The 20,699-nt window shown below is 31.9% G+C and overlaps 1 protein-coding gene across 1 annotated transcript; it reads left to right on the plus strand.

Moving 5' to 3' along the window:
• Positions 1-12,285: 12,285 nt before the first annotated feature.
• HELRODRAFT_164973 (hypothetical protein) lies at positions 12,286-14,700 on the plus strand (the record flags this gene model as incomplete). The annotated part of the gene is made up of 2 exons (XM_009030887.1): positions 12,286-12,348; positions 14,374-14,700. 2 exons carry the CDS (start codon positions 12,286-12,288, stop codon positions 14,698-14,700), a joined length of 390 nt encoding a protein of 129 aa, XP_009029135.1.
• Between the last annotated feature and the right edge of the window lie 5,999 nt (positions 14,701-20,699).

Raw genomic sequence — 20,699 nt, forward strand, 5'->3', positions numbered from 1 at the left:
AAGTTTTTTCAGGTCTGGTCCTCTTTTTTAATAATAAGCTTGCCAGATACTAGAGGCGTGTTAAGTTAGTCAAGGAATTTACTACTAAGACAAAGGGTTTTAAAGTAGCATTCTAATTTTATGACATATATTTAGAATACCTATATATACAGACTCATAAGCGCCACAATATTTTCTAAAAATAGTTGAAGAATCAAAATAAAAAATGAAATGAAAATCTACAAAACACCACATCCTAAAATATGTCAAATGGACTAGTTCACTATAGTTTAAATGCTCAATATATTCAGTTTAAAAAGGTTAAAAGGTCTTGCTTCTGATGATTCAACAACACACCAAAAACATCCTATATGAATATATATGATGTTTCGCCTCACATACGAAGCCTGTGATAGGCAAAGTTTTTTGTTTTAGTTGAATTCAACCCGGTCAATGCGAAACAACATAAGGCAACCTTAATTACACGTTTATCACGCCGCCTAAAAACATAAACGAAAAGTTTGAAGAACAAAAATTTTTATTATAAATTAAGTTGCATGTTATTTATAGTTTAATTTTTATAATAGAAAATAACAGTTTTGTCAGATTGAAATCCTAGCGAGTAAAATTAACAATCCTCAATAATAAATAAAACACCACGAGCTAACGATGTGATTTCGGCGGGCTTTATAAGAAACTGCAATAGCCAGTCTGAAAGGTATTTGGGCTGCTGATGAGTCCTCGGTAGGGACGAAACATGTATCCATCCTGTCCAAACGTATGCTATACTTTTCTTATCCGCTCACTCTTCTTCTTGGTTCGGTGTTCTCAACAAACACAAACGCAACCGCAAAAGTTTTTAGTATAGTATTTTGATAGTATTTATATTCTTTAGTTTCTATATTTATGCGTTTCTACGCCTATGAGATAATGTCATCAATTTTGATGAGGCAAAGTTTATGTTACCTGATTGACGTGAATATTTTTAGAAAGCCTTATGTGAATAGAAATTACGAAATTACTATTACGGTTTTTGATAAGTTTGAGAAGTTTGTTTTATTTCTACTTATTTCAGTTTGCATGAAGAATACAATTTTTATGAAAAGTTTTATATTTTTTCAAGGTACAATTTTTTGTCAACATTAATTGAAGCATTAACAGAAAATTCATTGGCGTATATAGCCGGTCGGGTGCTGTCAAGAGTGTACGCAAACATTGATTGTGAGGTATGCAGTGATAATCTCATAACTCAAACGAGAAGCGATAATCAATTGTAATGTGTTATCACTAAAAGATGTGAGTGTGTATAGTTTCCACCAAAAAGGGAATATACTTGGGAGAGCCCCAGAGACAATGTACAAATTATGATTGATTACATTACTATTATTAGACGATTGCACATTATTACTACACAGATCTTCGGGTCTCTGGACGCAAAACGAAGATTGATTGATTGACATTACTATTATTAGACGATTGCAAAATGTTGTTTTACAATGTAAAAGTTGCCCTGGAGCTGATTGTGGCAGTGACCAGTTGTTTGTACAATCAGAATAAAAATAAAGAAATTCAAGAGTGAAGTGGCTCCAAAACGTATGAATTTTGTCAGTCTATCACAAAATAATGAGATCAAAATCAAGTATAACGTTGAAGTACGGAATTGTTTTCAGTTATTGACGGAAGACATAAATAAATCTAAATATGAAATATTTAGAGATGTCCTGACAGAAAGATGAATTGAATACATTAACAATTTTTTCAATGATATCCGTGATGAAAACCTATTTAAAGACGTAGAAGGACCAAAGATACTTACATCTGAAGTTTATGCCGCACTTTCCAGTATGAAATCAAATAGAGCACCAAACTTAGATGAAATAGTTGTTAAAGAATTTAAATGCCTTGATGAATTTGGCATTGAAAACGTGACAGAAATTTTGAATGAAATATATAACAGCGGCAAAATTTCTGAAAATCTATCCAAGTCAATATTTATTGCATTATCTAAAAAACCTATTGTAACCGAATGTGAACTACATCGAACAATCAGCTTGATGAGCCATCTTACAAAATTTTTCTTGAAAATTCTAGTGACGAGTGTATGAAGCAAAATCAGATCTAAAATTTCAAATTTCCAATGTGGTTTTGACGAGGATTGGGGCACAAGAAACGTTATCTTTATGTCACAAATGATCAGTGAACGAGCGATTGAAATGGAAAGATTTGTTTATATGGGTTTGTTTAAACACGTGAAGCCTATGAAAATATTGGAAAATTTAGACATTAATTAAAAAAACACTAGAATTATCAAAAATCTTTATTGGGATTAAAAACAGCAATAAAATTTAGTAACAAAATGACTAGTTTCGTCGAAATAAAGAAAAGTCTTAGGCAAGGCTGTTGATTTTTTTCAGACTTGTACAATCTCTAAAGTGAGATCATCTTGAAAAAGATAAGACAGAAAATCTACCTGAAATAACCATTGGAGGAGTGAATATAAAAAATGTAAGATATGCTGATGATACAACTATTATAGCGGAATCAATTGATAACTGCAAACAATTGTTCCAAACACTAACAAAACAGAGTGCATGGTTATCAGTTAAAGCAAAACCGTCCAGATCTTCTTCATAATCATTAATGGTAATCAGGTAAAACAAGTCAACAGCTTCAATTCTTTCGGAAATTTGACTACTTCAGGTTGTAAATGTGATTTGGATATTAAAAAAATATAACTATGGCAAAAGGTAGATTCTTTCTGAAATGAAAAACATCGTCATCAACCTCATCAATCATAAAATTAAAATATTAATATTAACAAAATAAAAACTGTTAGGGTGTTACATTTTTTCTGTTCTCACTTACGGCTTTGAGTCCTTGATGATTTCTTAAAAAATAGAAAAAAGAAATGATGCTGAGATGTGGTTTTTGGGAAAAAATTATGAAAATTAATTGGAACTCTCATACTTCTAATGAAGATGTATTAAAACAGTTTTAAAACATTAAAACGGTTATGAAAAGAAGAAATTACTACAAATAATCTCACAAGAGAAGTTAAAGTTTTTTGGTCATATCATGCGGAAAGACGGAATAGAAAATCCAACTACTGGAAAGATTGCAGGTAGAAGAAATCGCAATTAACGAGAAAAAGGGAGAGAGGCATAGTATATAATGTATTCTAAGTCTAGGTATACACCCACTACATCACTGTTAGAGTTTACTTTTAATATTTTGTATTTGTTTTTCTTGAACGTTGTCGTACGTTGTTGCTGGACACCGTTTACTTACGGTTCTCCTTAAGACCGTGCAATTTGGTTAGCGTTACCGTTAGCAGATCTATAAGTCAGGCAGGGCAAATTGCCTGCTCTATAAGCGTAAAAATATGTCGGTACGAAGGTAATGTAGCGGTAATATATCTAATAAAAAGACTTAACGGTGTAGAGTTGGAGTAAAAGCGGAGGTAATGTTTGCGACGGTTTTAACTCAGCGACGGTGAAGCATATGTAAAAGGCGGATTATGAAAAAACCGATTAAATAACAAATATTTAAAGGTTTAATGAAATGAAAAAATATTTATTATTGTTCCTTATTTGTTGTTTATAACATTTTAACTTCATTCAAATTAAAAATTGTATAAAACAATAAAAAAAAACTTCATCATAAAATCGTTATATATTTATTATTATTGATATACCAACGGTAACGAGAAAGTTAAAAAAATCGCCAAAAATCTATTCATGTGTGCATCTTAAAAATATTTGTATATTCTAATAGACAATTTCATCTTCTAAAATACAATATGAAAGAAAACTTTCTCCCGTTCCGTGCACATTCCCAAATATTAGATTGAACGCGTTACCCATACATTTCAAAATTTGCGTCATTGGTAACGAGAAAGTTAAAAAATCACCAAAAAACCATTTATGCGTGCATCTCAAAAATACTTGTATCTTCTTTTTTATCCACTAAAATACCATATAAAAAAAACTTTCTCCCGTTTCGTGCAAATTCCCAAATATTGGATTGAACGCGTTACCCATACTAATTCAAAATTTGCGTCATCGGTAACGAGAAAGTTAAAAAATCGCCAAAAATCCATTTATGTATGTATCTCAAAAATATTTAAATATTCCAATAGACGATTTCTTCCAAAATATCATATAAAACAAAACTTTCTCCCGTTCTGTGCACATCCCCAAGTATTGGTTTGAACGCGTCATCCATACATTTCTAAATTTACGTCACCGGTAACCTTGGTATACCTCTTCTTCAACTGCACTATTTAATAGATGCACCGTTCAGTTGGTTTACATCCTGCAACTAACCTCTTTTCCTTCTTCGTTCAGTTCTAGTACCCTTTGGAAATTAGAAATAGATGACGAAAAATTTCCATCATCCAAAAAGGTAATATTAGACTTGAGGCAATGTTTATTACAAATAAATTGATGTAGCATATGCAAATTCAAATAAATTATAAATGATATATCAATACTCCTGCTGGCGAATTGTTTTCAACAATTGCAACACTTTCATCATGTGATGCCTTGCCGTTGTGCTTCATTGATGACATCAGTGTTATCTACTTGCTGCAACAAACATTGTATGACAGTTATATTATCTTGCAGTATCTTTAGGATATTATCTCAGTTGCTGCGGACGATTGTTTTGTTATCAACCAATCACTTGACTAAGGCATTGTTGTTGCATGTTGTAGGTTTTGTAAAGATTCATTGTTGCCTATTTTCAGTTAACCCTAAAAAGCGTTTACTCTTACGCAATAAGTCATGCAATCTGTGAATTTCAATTTTTTAATGTTGTCACTGGTTTTTTACATTTTCGACAGTGCATTTACCGCTTTCGATTGGTGAAGTTATTTCTCTGATTTAGGCTCCTGCAAGCTTGGCCAAACCAACCCTGTTCATCCAAACTAGGCTGTAATTTAATAATAAAAATGTTGATTCGTTTAATGAATAATATGCATTGCACAGTAATTGAACTATAGTTCTTTAACGCGTGAACATATAAATTTCCAAAAAAAATATGTTTTTTATTTTAGCTCAAAATTAACAAATACTAGTGCAATTGCAGCAAAAAGTGAAATTTAAGTGAAATTTAAATATTTTAAATTGAAAAAAAGATTGTGATGACTATAATTGTGAATAGTAACTATATATACGTGGTAAAATATAATAAACTGTAGTGTTTTCGCGACAAATTAATACAGCATATTTATAAAATATAAGTTTTAGCTTTAATTGAAATGTATGAAAACACAAAAAAAATATAATAATACGTTATAATAATAAAAGAAAAACGTATAGCACCAAAAAAGTGCAAATCCTAGCGAATGAATAAATATATATATATGTACCAAGTATTACTAGCCCACAGATTATGAGAGCTATATATATGTGTGTGTGCTGAAAATCAAAATGTTATGTGCATGAATTGGTAATTGCACGCTACAGGTACCAATAACATTTATTTTTGCGGCTTCGTACAATTTTTAGTTATAAAAAAACCTTCAGTAACTTTTCTCTGCCTATACCTTTCGCTATTTCTTGTTCCAAATTAACAGTAAAAATTTGTCGATTACGCTGAGCTGTTAACAATGGACTAATGCCTCCATTTGACCAATTCTGATGTGACGCAGCATCATAAAAATAAAACTATTGACGAGCAACGTCCTGGGTTGAACGTCCTGTTTCACTGACGGTATTTACTACCGAACATAAACATCTGGATGTACGCGAAACGTTTTGTGATGTAATTTCTATGTCACCTTGGGCCTAAAAAACAAAAAATGAAGTTGAGTCATCAACTATCGCTTGTAAAATTAAAACAATTTATATTAGTATAAATGTAAATCTTTTTAGAGAACCAACAAAAAAACTGGGATATGGTACACAAATTTGTAGCAAATAACTCGTTTAAAAAAGGAAAAATGCCGCGAATTAAAACACGAAAATTAAAACATTAACGTTTCTTTAGAAAGTACTATTAGAGTTTTAAACATGCAGCATAATTTTAGAAGTTTTTTTTAATTTTATTCCATTTCAAAGAATAAAAATCTGAAAAAAAAACATCTAAAATTTTAAAAAATCCAACAAGTACAATCACGGTATTCTATTTTGGTATTGCCATTTTGTGTTAATCAAATTATAAACTATACTACAAGCAAGAACGAGTATGACGTTGTAACACATCAGATGCAGGAAACTTCAAAACTGTGGTGCACTTAGGTTGTTTGCGAGATAATAACAAAGACCAAAAACTTCCATAATTAAGTCCAACACTTCTTTGCAGTTCCTGTTTAATTCACCGAGTGCATTAAAATTAATTTATAAATTAAAGTAAGTATAACACAATATTAAAATATTCGATATTATACTATACAATTTTTAAACTGTATTATAATGTCAACAAAATAATATATAGAATCTAATACTATGCACCTGCATCTCGAACCATTATTTTCGTAATCAATCGAGATTTAATAATAATAACGATAAAAGAAATCTCGTATCGTTATAAAACGATACGAAAAATCTCTTATCCTTTAATAACAATACCAGAAATCTCCTATCGTTATTTAAACAAGACATTTTCAGGAAAGTCTATCATGTCGAAATAAAAAATACAAGACACAATTTTCGTCCGGTACGATTATTTCAATGTGTGGAAATTGTTAAAAAAATAAAGGGTTATAAAAAATTGAAACTTATTTAATTTTTCCCAATTGAATGACTTTGGTTTAATAAAGATTCTAAAAATATCGTATCGTTATTAAAACGAGACATTCTCCAAAAAGTCTCGTATCAAATAAAAAATACGAAAAAAACATTTTTGTCTCGTATCGTTATTACAATGTGTCGAATCGATATAATTGCATAAAAAACTATTAGCAAAAAGAGAGGTAACTTTTGTTTAATTTTTTAATTGAATGACCGTTTTCTGGGCGGAATGACTGGGCGGCGTGATGGTCTAATGGTTAAGGTCGCCTGGTGCTGTTTCGCAGTAACGGGGTTCAAAAAGATGCGACAAAAATTCACAATTCACCCGCCTATCACATATTTCGTGTTTGTGCGCTCTGTTGAATCCTCTGAACTTTGGAAGAGTGTAATTGACCTTTAACTTTTTTCTGTTTTAAAACAGTACATTTTGTAAAGCGGAGTTGGCGGGAAAACAACTTAGGGCAGACTGTAAATGTACCAAGCGTCATTGTTATTGCGCGATGTCTTGGTTCAAATACAATTTTCAAAAACTCAAAAATCATCAAACAACTTGTGCACATACTCGTGCACATGATGATATTATATAGTCTTCAATACCTCGTTATCGTATCGTTATGTATCGTTTCAAAATAATAACGGGACGCAGATTCTTATGCAACAAAGTTAATTTTTAATAATTCCGTGTATTAAATTATTAAATTTTATTAAACGAAAATTTATTAGATCAAACTGTTTAGCCGTTTTGACATGACTAAGTCCGCCTGTTAAGTATGCTTCACCGTAGCCAAAATCGTATCGTTTCAAAATAAAAACGGGGCGCAGATGTTTATGTAACAATTTTTAATTATTCCGTGTAATATTAAACGAAAATATATTAGTTCAAACTGTTCAGCCAATTTGACAATATTGGTTCCGCCTGTTAGATATGCTTCACCGTCGCCGAAACAGTCGCGAACATTACCTTCGTAACAGTAAACAGTTAAAAACACTAACAGTTGAAATCGAAAAAATATCATAGTTCAATCAGCCGATTTGAATCAATAATGTCAGATGAAGTTTATGATATGAACAACCTTGAATATTATTGTCATAAATATTATTTATACAATACAATCTAATATTTCTAATCTAATCTCTTAATTCTGCTATATTTCAATGTAGATAAATCTAAGTATTTTAATCTTTCACTTTAAGACTTAAGTCAATCCACGACATTCAACAAATTATTTATTAGCCTTTTTTAACCTTTTCAATTCTTTCAGTCAATCCAATTTGCCATGGTAGCCAAACAGAGGAAGCATATCCCAACTTAGATCTTACCACATTTTTATATAATGATGCAAATGACAATCTATCTAAACCAGTCCCCATTAAACCTAATACTTGATAACATTTTCTAACAACAATTCATCAAGATCCTTTACTTTACAAATTCTGTTTTGTTTAGGATTTAGGTCATTGTTATTAATTTTATAATCGATTGAAGAAATGATATTATTACCCAATGACATTATAATATATAGAGCTGCAGAAAATGCCAGCTCAAGTCAGAATGACGAGAAAATACAACAAAGAATTTGTAAGTGTGCTGCTCAAAGATGTGTTTTAGATGGGCTACAGAAGAAGATGTTGAAAAACTGATCAGAATAGGACGGAAAGACAAGAAAGGCAACCCAAAAACCAAGTTTACTGGTAGATTTCAAGATTTTTACAAGATTGTCTGAAAAATGCAAAAGACAAATTCACGAAAATTTGTTGAATATATAGCATGCTTATTTCAGAAAGAGACTGGCGTATAGATACAGGATGGCAATATGTGGTAAGAAGTCATCCTAGTATAACAAAGGTCATAAAGCTGAAAGTCCTAAATTAATCAGCAATACAGAATATGCAGAGGATAGTCAAAAAAGCGAAAAAAAATTTGAAATTCTATACAAAAATGCGGACGGTCTGCTGAGCAAGAGGATAGAATTATACAGTCTACTATCTACATTAAAAGTTAAACAAAAAGTTATAGCGATAACAGGTTCAACTAAAAAGTTTCAAATGCATTGTGATTCCAAGATAATTTAATTTACATAAATGGCTGCAAGCTGTTTGCAAATAATTTTAAAAAGGAATCTTAATATATATTAGTGAGTGTAAGGGTTCGTTCTTTAACTTTTATTATTAATTCAACTTCGCAACAAGAACAAGTACGTTGTAACAATTTCTCTATTACAACGTTAAATACAGTTTGTAATGTAAGGCAATTAACAATAATTAATAACCGACGTTATGAGTCAATATCTCTAATTAATTAATTAAACAACGTTATGAGTCAATATCTCTAATTAATTATAACGTTTTAGAGTCAATATCTCTGTATATATATATATATATATATATATATATATATATATATATATATATAAAATTCACAATTCGTCGGTTCACGAATTTACCACTTCACGAATTCGCCAATTTTTCCTTCTGTTCGCAAATTCGCCAATTAGCCTGTTCCAGCACTAATTCTGATATCACACGTAATATTACAAAGTTCACGTCTCACGTAAAATACTTCCGATAACTCTTGCGACGATAATAATTCCTGAACTGAAATTCTGAGCCTGTTGACTGTACCTTCCCAGCGCTTTTATAGACGTTTTGCCGCTATCACTCCCATGGTCAGAAATTGCGACAAGTTATTAATAACTCACGCAAACTGAGTTATTAATAATTATTTGACCTTGAAGGACAGTTAAAATATTTTTAACCAACTTTTTTTTTAAACACTTTTTAACTTGCAATCACCACGGCCACGAGATATTATTCCTTGTTTTTTGGTTATAGAATTAAATCGTATAGCACTACACTGAACCCTGACAAGTGAGTAACTGCCAACTTTCCATGTGTTTATACAGCATGAATTTAAAGATATTGTGATTGTTGTAACTAAAAGAAGTTATTCGAACAAAGACATAATATTCGCTGTTGTGTACAGGTGTCTTAACTGTGATATAGAAAAGGAATAAAAATTTTGTGAAGTACCTGACTGCATCAAGCAAAAGACTGGATATAAACTTTTTCTAGAGGACTCCAATACAGAGTAAAGCTAGTGGGGGAAAAACAGAAGGGACTGCTGCCAGAAAAAATTTGTTTATCTACTTTGAAGGAAAACTTTCTATTAAAGTATGTGACAAAAGCGTCAAGTCAGGGTAAATCAAAACCTGATGATAAAAGATGAAGAGTTAATTGATGACATTGATTATTTGTTTATCTACTTTGAAAGAAAACTTTCTATTAAAGTATGTGACAAAAGCGTCAAGTCAGGGTAAATCAAAACCTGATGATAAAAGATGAAGAGTTAATTGATGACATTGATTATTGGATTCTTCTGGGTAAAGATAATTCAAGTTATATTAGGGATTGAATGCAATTTTTGTTACAAGTCGATTCGGAACTGAAGTATAATTTCAACAAAGCAAACTGCTGAGTTATTCAAATTTCTTGACATATATTGTTATAGAATTTCTGCTAATAAAACATATGAAGTAAATGAACACTGTTGAGGAGGAATTTAGAAAAATGCATCAAAATTTACACACCTAGAATGAGTAAATGGAAAATTAAAAATAAAGAATAACGAACATTGAGCAACAATAACACGACTGCGTAAATTATGGAATAATTGACGACGAACAAAGTAGAGTCTGAGAATCAACATAAAATCAAAACGACCTCGTTAAAAAGTTACCTAGCCAATTGGAACAATATGAACTAAGGTCTATTAAAAAAAAAAAAAAGAATTAAAAAGTATTTTTTGAAATTAATACGATATGGCATGTGGAATTGTAGACCTGAAAATTAAAAATACGACCAATGGTGACACTGTAGTAATAGAAGACCAATACAAAGCATCCGTTTTGGCACTATTTTTCAGAAGTGTTTGCTCTGGAACCCAGAGACATAATAGTTTATGTCTAATGTTGAATGTAAATTGCAAATGAAATAATTGCAATAAAAGAAACTGAAACCGCCAAAAAGTTGAAACTCGACAAATCTTCACGGCCAGATCAACTATACTCAAGTTTCATATGAAGTAAGAGAAAGGATCTCCAAACCGCTAAAGGTTTCTCTAATGGCTCATTATAATCTTGTGAACTTCCGGATAAATGGAAATATGAAATTGCGGCCATATTTGCTTTTCTGATTTGCATCAATGATTTACCTGAAAGAATTGGTATATACGCTTTGCTTATTTGAGTCTATGCACAGATGATGCAAAATTTTATAAACAAAACCAACGATGCGGCTTACAGCAGGCCGCAGATGGAATGAAAAATTGGTGCAATAAATGGTTGCCAAAATAAAATATTTCGAAATGCAAGATTTCGTCAATACATTGTACCAAGAATGTACCAACTCGATGCCGCTTGACCGATTTAGCTTGGCCATCAGCTGGGACTATCATTTTATTCTCATAAATGATAATTCCAAGTTATTTGAGCCGATCTACTTATTTAATTATATTTTCATATTTTTCTTCTGTTTTTGGAACTTTTATTCTAGCTGCTCTTGACGTTGTACAAATGTATGGTGAGAAGTCATCTGGAATATGCGCAATCTTTCTGGTTGCCAAATTAAAAACGGAAAATCGAACTAGGAAGGTACAAAATCGAGAAGGTACAAAAAAGAGTCACTAAAATCCCAACATCCTGAAAGGTAAGGCATACGAATAAAGGCATGGAAGAGTTTAACATTAAAGTACAGACATCTAAGAGGAGATATGATTGAGGGGTTTGTGATAAAGATGCAGTTCCTAACCTGGAAAGGTAATAATTTTCAAAAACTCGAGGCAATACAAGAATAACAAAAAATAGAAAAAGAGCCGTATTCGTAAGACATTTTTTTGTGAAAGAGGGGCGGAGATTACAAATATCGCAAAGATAATAATCAAATAATAAATATTATAGCCCAATTTGATCATTCCGTCGGTTATAATAATATGTTTAAATTATGTAGCAGGTGCTAAAACAGATGGGACTATGACAATTAATTGAACAATTTAAAAAAAAACTAAACTGTTTGGCAAAGTATTTTTTCTGCTATTCATGCAATTGATGTTTATGAAATGAGTAATAAACGAGAGAAGGTACTGAAAATGAATGTAGATAAATAATAATGAATATTAGAATGTTACTCATAATTTTATATACGTGTATAGAAATACCATTTTTACAATCCACTAGCGCAGATATCCACTTTTATAAATGTATTTGGTGAGTTTTTTAAAATAATTTAACCGCATGACATGCATAGATTTGTTTTTTCATGCTTATATGCTTATGCATATTAGACAGGGAAGTATACTTTTATGCTTGGTGGGCATTGAAATGTACTTTTATGTATCTTTCTTTAACCTTGGTGGCCATGAAAATATACTTTCATGCACTTTTTTAACATTAGTTTGCACTAAAATTTATTTTTATACAATTTTTCAACATTAGTTAGCATGAAACTATTTTAATTTATGTACCTTAAACGTATAACGAAACCACCGTTTTTTTACTTCAAGAAGATATAATAGGAAATGTTTGTTCAAATTCCATGTTACAAGCATATCTGTGAAAGGGGAGATAAAAATCGCTACACCGTTAGTCAAGTTACCTCACTTTTGTTTGTTGATCCTTATTTTGCTAATCCTAATTTGAATTTCCGTTGTTTTATTTATAAAACTATTAATTAAAGTCTGAGAGGAATAGAGGAGAAAGTTGGACAAGGATTTATTCAGAACAACATTAGCTGTCAAATTGGCTTCACAGATCATGCTAATATGTAAGCAATCAATCTTCGTTTAGCGTCCAGAGACCCAATTCCTCCGAGATAGGACGTTGTTTTTTTTGCCATCAATTTTTTGCGCCAAATTAGACGATCAGTATCTATTTTATTTAAATTTAGAGCTTTCATGTCTTGCTCGATTGTTTGCGACCAGGACTTCGTTGGACGGCCTTTGGGACGTGTGCCAGGTACTTTAACATCTGCAAGAGAAGTTATGGCACTGTTTCTACTTAGTTTGACATGACCAAACCACCTCAGACGTTGTTGCCGGCATTCGTCCTTTATATCATCTAAACCAGCACGACGCAGGATTTCGGTAGATTTGATGTGGTCCTTCAGACTAATTCGTTGCATCCATCGGAGCATTTTCATATCGGTTCGTTGAAGTTGTTGTTACAGTTTGGTTGTCATTGGCCATGTTTCTGCACCATATAACAACACCGGACGTATCATAAATTTATAAAGTCTTGATCGTATTGGTAGTGGGATGTCAAGATGGCAAGGAGATGCCATTTATTCCAGGCTGCACGTATGCGTGCTCGAACGGCAGCTTTAGCTGTTCCGGTACAATCCAGAACATCCCCTAGATATTGAAGCGATGTGACTTTCTCTACCTTAATGGCTTCAAAAACATTGCTATTTTGAATTTGTGTTGTGGATTGATGCAAGCAGGACAAACAAAATTGGTTTTTTTAGATAAAGTACCAATTATTTTTGAACAACGTTTGTGACACCACTGGTTAAACTGCTGACACTTGATTGAATTGTTACCTACACCAGCTTTACAAATTGAACAGGGCCATCGTCCAGTAGCTGTGGATTGGATGGGTTCACCAGTGTTCATTGCTTTGGTTTTGCTGATGTTGACTTTGAATCCATGATCGGCGAGTCTGGTGTTCCAATCTTCAAACATATCTGCTGCATTCTGCTCAGACGTGGCTGTTAAAACGATATCATCAGCATATAATAGATTCCAAATGTCACCAGTGCGTATCGGTTTTCTGATTTCTTCCATCACAGTTATAAATAACAGTGGACTGAGAATCGGGCCTTGGTGAACTCCAACGCCGATGTCAAATCCAACCGTTGTGCTGACGAGAGTCTTAGTATTCATATACATTTCCATCATAAGTCGAACAAGATATTCTGGAATGAGTTGTCGACGTAGACTCCACCTGATTGTTTCACGGGGAACTCGATCAACTGCTTTTTCAAGTTCTACAAAAATGTGTGATAGTTGTTGATGCTTTGCGAGGTACTTTTCTTGCAGTTGCCAAAGGATGTGAATTGCATCAATTGTTGATTTTTCGCTAGTAAACCAAATTGATAATTTCCGATTGTGATGCACGACGTTAATCTTCTCTCAATGATTTTTTCGACAATTTTCAGGGAGTGTTCTAACAGACGTATACCCCGATATGATGAGCAGTTCGATGGATCACCTTTGCTTTTGTATAGCAGAACTGTCATGCTATAGTTCCATTCTGTCGGCATTGAGCAATTTCTCACCACTTCACGACAAAATTGTAATAACGTTTGGATACCCAATATGTGATATGGCTTGTAAAAAAAATTTATAAAAAAATGGATGAAAAATCGATCGAGAGGGATAGAAAAAAGTTTATATTGATTTTTCAGAATAGTATTATCTTCAAATCATCTAAAAAGTGAATTTGAAATATTTTCGCGATGAATAACTAAAGTTTTCTGAGTTATTCAACACTTTTAACAAGCTTATTAAAAAACAAGACGAATGTTTTATTCAGATAAAATCAATTAAAGAAAGCAACGACAACATAATGCGTGAATTGAATCAATTCAAAACTCCCCTTGATTTAAGCCGAAAATATTAAGCAAAATATCAAACGCTGATGATTTGCTCGACAAATCTATTAGCAACTTAAAAAATGAACTCAGCACGACTTGGTCCAGTACTGTCAAGAAAAATATTGATGCTGTATCCAATGAAGTAAAAACTGTTAAAAATACGATAGACACAGTTAATGATGATAAGGAATGTGAAAACAACATTGTTTTATTTAATTTGTCTGAAAGTGAAACCGTTGCAAAAGACAGAGATGTTGCTATGTCTCTTTTAAAGTTCTGGCAATTTCAAGACAATGAAAAAAAAGCGACAATATTTGTCCACCTGTCATCGTCAGGTTGAGTGACGCTACATTCAAATTGTTGATTTTGAGAATGTCTTTTAAAATAAAGTCACTCGACGGTGAATTAAATAAAGTTAAAATTAGCCATGATTTTACTCCAGAGCAACGTACTGAGGTCAATTCACTGGTGTCTGAGCTAAAACCAAGGAGACTGGTAGTGAGAATTTTTGTTCAGGGTCAGAGGTCCAATCGGACGTTGGAAAATCATCAAGCTACCCAAAAACGCCACAAATTAGTTTTTAATTTTGCGTTGTTTAGTATAAGGTCTATTACGTCAAAATTAGACATTATTTATAATTTTTTGTTTGAGGATTTAGACATTTTTGTTATCACAAAGTCATGGCATGGTTCACTGGGGGTTGATACTGTTCGTTTAGCCATGCCACCTATTTATTCATACGTTGATTTTATTAGACCTAGTGATCCTAACCATGGTGGTATAATTATTATTTTTTTTTCAATTTGAAAAAATTTAAACTTCCCCAATTCCCCAACATTTTTTCAAGATATTATTCCTGTGCGTATTTTCAAGCAATTTGTTCATACCGTTTCTCACATTTTTTATCAATTTTTGTTTTGACACTGGTTATTTTTCTAAGGCGTTAAAACATTCCTTTGTGACTCCCTTATTAAAAAGTTATCTCTTGATAAGGATAATATTGCAAATTATCGCCCGATTTCTAACCTCTTGTTTTTATCAAAAGTCGTTGAACGTTTAGTTCTACAACAATTTTTAAATCATTTGAATGTGCATGGTTTAATTCCAATCCATGATTCTGGTTACAGGCAGTATCACTCTATTGAAACTGCTCTGATCAATATTTCTTCTAAATTGTTTGCATCTATGGATTCAGAAAATGTTTCACTTTTGGCATTGTTAGATATGAGCGCTGCGTTTGACTGCGTCGAACAATCACTCCTTGTTCATAAACTAAAATGTTGTTTTGGTGTTGCCGGTGCGGTTGCTTCATGGCTCGAGTCCTATTTGATTGGTAGAATGCAACAGGTTTGTTTCAATAATTTTCTGTTCAATGTCTGTTCTGTTCAAAGTTGTTATTTCCGGTGTGCCCCAAGGTTCTTTTTTAGGACCTCTTTTGTTTATATTGTACACGGCCGATGTTTTTCCTATTATTGAAAAAAATGGTTTCAGATACCATGCCTTTGCGGATGATTTGCAAATAATTGGTTGTGGTAAAACAGACCTGGGTTTTGATGCTATGGTTGATAGATTTTTATGTTGTTTTAATGAATTAAGTGAATGGATGGTAAATAATAAACTAATACTAAACGAAAACAAAACATAAATTCTGCCTGTCGGTACTTGGCAGCAATTAAAAAAGATAAACAACAAAAAAAAGATGAATAATGGCTAATTTATCTTCATCTGATAGATGGCGCCTGACAGTGCTCCTTGCTGTATATACAGTATATTTATTCGGAATCGAAATATGGCCTTATTTGCAGCATGAATTCGAAAAATAAGTTTATTTTGAATTTTAATAAACTAAACGTTCACCAAAAAACTTTAGTGAGAAAAATCGAAAAAACGAACTACAAACATATTAACGCCAAACATTCGGTAGAATTTATAGAACATTGTAAATATATATATATATATATATATAAATTCTCAAAGCAGCAGGTGAAAGTTTTAAAATCAAAACGAAATAAAATGAAACCGTGGATAAGCGATGAAACATAAAACCTTGTAGAAGAAAGAAGAAGTTTGAAAATGATAAAAAGACAGAGTGAAGAAAATAAGATGAAACACAAAGAAGTCTGCCAAAAAATAAAAGAGAGTGCTAGAGCAGATAAAAGGAGATGTATTAATGGTAAATGTGAAAAGGTGGAGACGATGATTGGGCAGAACAAGACAAGAGAGGGTACCAGCTGGTTAAACAGTTAAAAGGAAAACAGAAAAGTATGTCAAGGATTATTAAAGATAAAAACGGAAACATCCTAACAGAAAGTAAAAAGATTAAGGATAGATGGACTGAATATTTAAAAGGAAATGTATTAATGGTAAATGTGAAAAGGTGGAGACGATGATTGGGCAGAACAAGACAAGAGAGGGTACCAGCTGGTTAAACAGTTAAAAGGAAAACAGAAAAGTATGTCAAGGATTATTAAAGATAAAAACGGAAACATCCTAACAGAAAGTAAAAAGATTAAGGATAGATGGACTGAATATATTAAAGACTTATTCACAGACAAGAACACATGCAAAAAAGAAACGCTTGAAATTTTGAAAAGCAGAAAAATAATCAATGAAGAAGAAAGTGAAATAACGAAGGAAGAAATTACAAGAGCAATGAGTAAAATGAAGAACAACAAAAGTACAGGGAAGGATGGTATTCCGATAGAACTGATAAGAGCAGGAGAACAAGTCGTGTGTAAAGAAATTCACACAATCTGTCAAGAAATTTTGGAAAGTGGAAAGTGGCCAGAAGAATGGTGCTGGTTAGTTCTGGTTATGCTGCTGAAAAAGGGAGACCAAAAAGACTGTAATAATTACAGATCAATTGCACTAATTTCACACATATGCAAGATCATGCTGACCATCATAAAAGAACGATTGGAAAAGGTCATAGAGCAACATCTGCATGAAGAACAAGCAGGCTTCAGAAAAAATAAAAGCACGATCCAACAAATTCTGATGTTGAGACTGCTGATGAAAGATTCAAAAAGTAGCGGTCAGACAATTTACCATTGCTCTGTTGATTTTAAGAAAGCGTTTTATTCTGTCTGGCATGAAGGTTTGTGGGCGACATTAGAAAATATGGGGACATGAAAAAAGCTGGTCAAAGCACTGAAAGGGCTTTATAAAGAATCAAAATGTCGCTAATAATAGGTAGAGAACTTGGGAATTGGATAAAGGCAGACATTGGAAGCAGACAGGGCGATCCAATATCACCAATACTGTTCATAGCATTGTTAGAAAGAGCAATGGAAAAAATAGAAAATTCGGAATTGGGTGGAATAGACATAGGAAGAAGAACTGTCAAAGATCTCAGGTTTGCAGACGATATAGACCTTCTAGCTTCTAATGAAGAAGGTCTACAGAAACTAATTAAACTAAAACATGTTGGTGGAAAAGATTACGGGTTGTATATCAACAAAGACAAAACGAAGGTGATGATTATGGGGAAAGGCAGAAACAATGTGGAATTTCAGATAGAATCAGAAAAACTCGAACAAGTAGATCAGTTTGTGTATCTTGGCAGTCTTATAACCTGTGACAACAACTGCACCAAAGAAATTGACAGAAGGATAGCAATAGCCCATGGAATGTTCGCATCATTGAAGGAAATATGGAAAAGTGGGAATATATCTATAAAAACAAAGTTGAGAATGATAGAATCTTGCGTTTTTTCGAGCTTGCTCTATGGATGTAAGACATGGACAATAAAGAAAAGAGACAAAGACAGATTTGAAACATTTAAGATGAAGTGTTACCGAAATTTTTTTGGAATCAGTTGGAGGCAGAAAGTAAAGAACGAAACCATCAGAAATCAACTTGGAAAACAGAAAAGTGTATATGAAAAAATCAGAGAAAAAAATTGGGATTTTTTGGACACATTTGTAAGATGAGAGAAGACAGATTGATTAAGATGGTACTAATAAGGAAAAGAGATTGGAAGAAAAAAGTTGGTAGACCTGCAAAGAAATGGGGAGATGGCATTACTGAATGGACTGGTGTTGATATTCTGAATTCAATAAAACTGGCCAAAGATAGAAAAGGTTTTTGGAAAGAAAAAATAAATGTTAAAAGCATGCTTAAATGTACGCCATCGGCCTCGAAGATCCCCCGATGGACAAAGGAGGATCATTGGTTGATTGATATATATATATATATATATATATATATATATATATATATATATATATATATATATATATCAATCAATCAATCAATATATATGTATGTATGTATGTATATATGCATGCTGGTAAAAGTCCATAGTTAATGCAGTAATTTATGAACTACAGAATTTCCAGCGTTGGATAGTTTTTTATTACACTTCTCAGTATTTCGAACCAAGTTCTTGTCGTTATTATTTATTTTATTAACGTTAGAATATCAACGATCCCCCGATGGACAAAGTAGGATCATTGATTGATATATATATATATATATATATATATATATTTATTTATTTATTTATTTTTTATTTTCATTATAGAGGACCAAATAAGTTTAAAATTAACTTGTGGAGAGGCCACCCTTAACTAAGTCATTAATAAAAATAAGGTTCAAAGGTTTGAAAATTAAGTAACTCAATTTCAGCGTTCAATGCATTCAAATACTATATCGAAATTTTATAAAAATGTTAACTCGAATGAAATACATTCAGATAATACTTCTGAACCAGTCAAATAATCAAAATAATAACGGACAGACAAAAACACACACGCACCACACATATGCACGCACAACACACACCCACACATCCATTCATATTTAAACAACAGCTATATATTAATGTATATAAATCGTTAGATCGTTAGATGGTGGTGTCGGGGTGAAGTAAGTAAAGCTGAGATCGCAACCTTTTTTTGAAGAGTTGCTTGTTTGTTATGTTATGAATGGCGTGAGGCACAAATAATTTCCAAATTTTAGGGCCAGTTGCTTTTAAACTTGTATATATATATATATATATATATATATATATATTTATATCAATCAATATATATGTATGTATGTATATATCCATGCTGGTAAAAGTCCATAGTTAATGCAGTAATTTATAAACTACAGAATTTCCAGCGCTGGATAGTTTTTTATTACACTTTTCAGTATTTCGAACCAAGTTCTTGTCGTTATTATTTATTTTATTAACGTCAGAATATTATACAGTTTTCCAATTCACTCTCGAGTGTATAGGACCTATTTCAATCATCTTCAACACTTGTTGCAGTTTATATAGAGAAAATTCTCTGTTGGACAAAGGATGTATTATATTATTTAACTATTGCACATGTAATGGTAACGTTGTCATTTATCCATAAATGGTTCACATAACAATTATTAATATTATCATTTAGGGTAATTAAAAAAAATCAAAGCCATTATCAAATAAAACTTTTACAAGTTTTCATTGTTTTTAGAAATTATATTTCAATGATCCCAATATTATATTTTAAGAATATAAGCCTTGAAGCATTATCTGGAAGCCTGGTCACTAATCACCTCACCAAACTACACTGAACAAACTTGTTGGTGGTGAACCTAAGAAAATACGTGCAACAACAGCCAAATTTATGTTAATGTTTTGTTTAATGTATTTTAAATGAAGTTAATGTGAAAATTATGTAACAAAATCCGGCCAAATTTTGGCCAGATCCAGATTTGAGCCGAATTTGAAAAGATGGCTAAAGTTTGGCCGAAGCTGAATTTCGCTACAGCTCTAATTTTAAGTAATACCTGTTTCTGCAGGTATTTGGATATGACATAGACTCCCTGACGCTTTGGGCTGAGTGCTGTATTAAATAACATATTATATTTTTATTATTAAAAACTACATATGCTCAAAAAATCATTCAAACAATGCATGTACTTCACAATTATCTATCGAATAATATGATAGTGAACTCAATTTATTTACGTTTATGTATTCTTTTCAGTGAACAAGAATTAATTTTTTTAAATGCTGGGCAATTGGAGTTTTAAAATTGTTCTGCTTCGACAACTTCTTGTTCACTTATACATTTTTAGCTAACTAACAATGTGTTTGTTATATGAAATTATTCTCACGACAAAAATTATGTTAAATTTTTTAGCATTTCAGATTATTAATTTTTCCATTCGCTGTCAGATTTAATTAATGCAATTAATCTAACGAATATTAATTGATAATTTATTAAATAATTTTATTTTTCAAGGTGTTTTGTATTGAAGTGCATGATAAAAATGTAAATATGTTTTACACAGTTTTTAAAAGATATAAAGAATTTCAAAAATTAAACAGGATTTTAGTAAGTGACATTTAGCTTTTAA

The sequence above is a fragment of the Helobdella robusta genome (genome assembly GCF_000326865.2).
Source record: "Helobdella robusta unplaced genomic scaffold HELROscaffold_7, whole genome shotgun sequence".
In the NCBI taxonomy this organism is placed as follows: Eukaryota; Metazoa; Annelida; class Clitellata; order Rhynchobdellida; family Glossiphoniidae; genus Helobdella; species Helobdella robusta.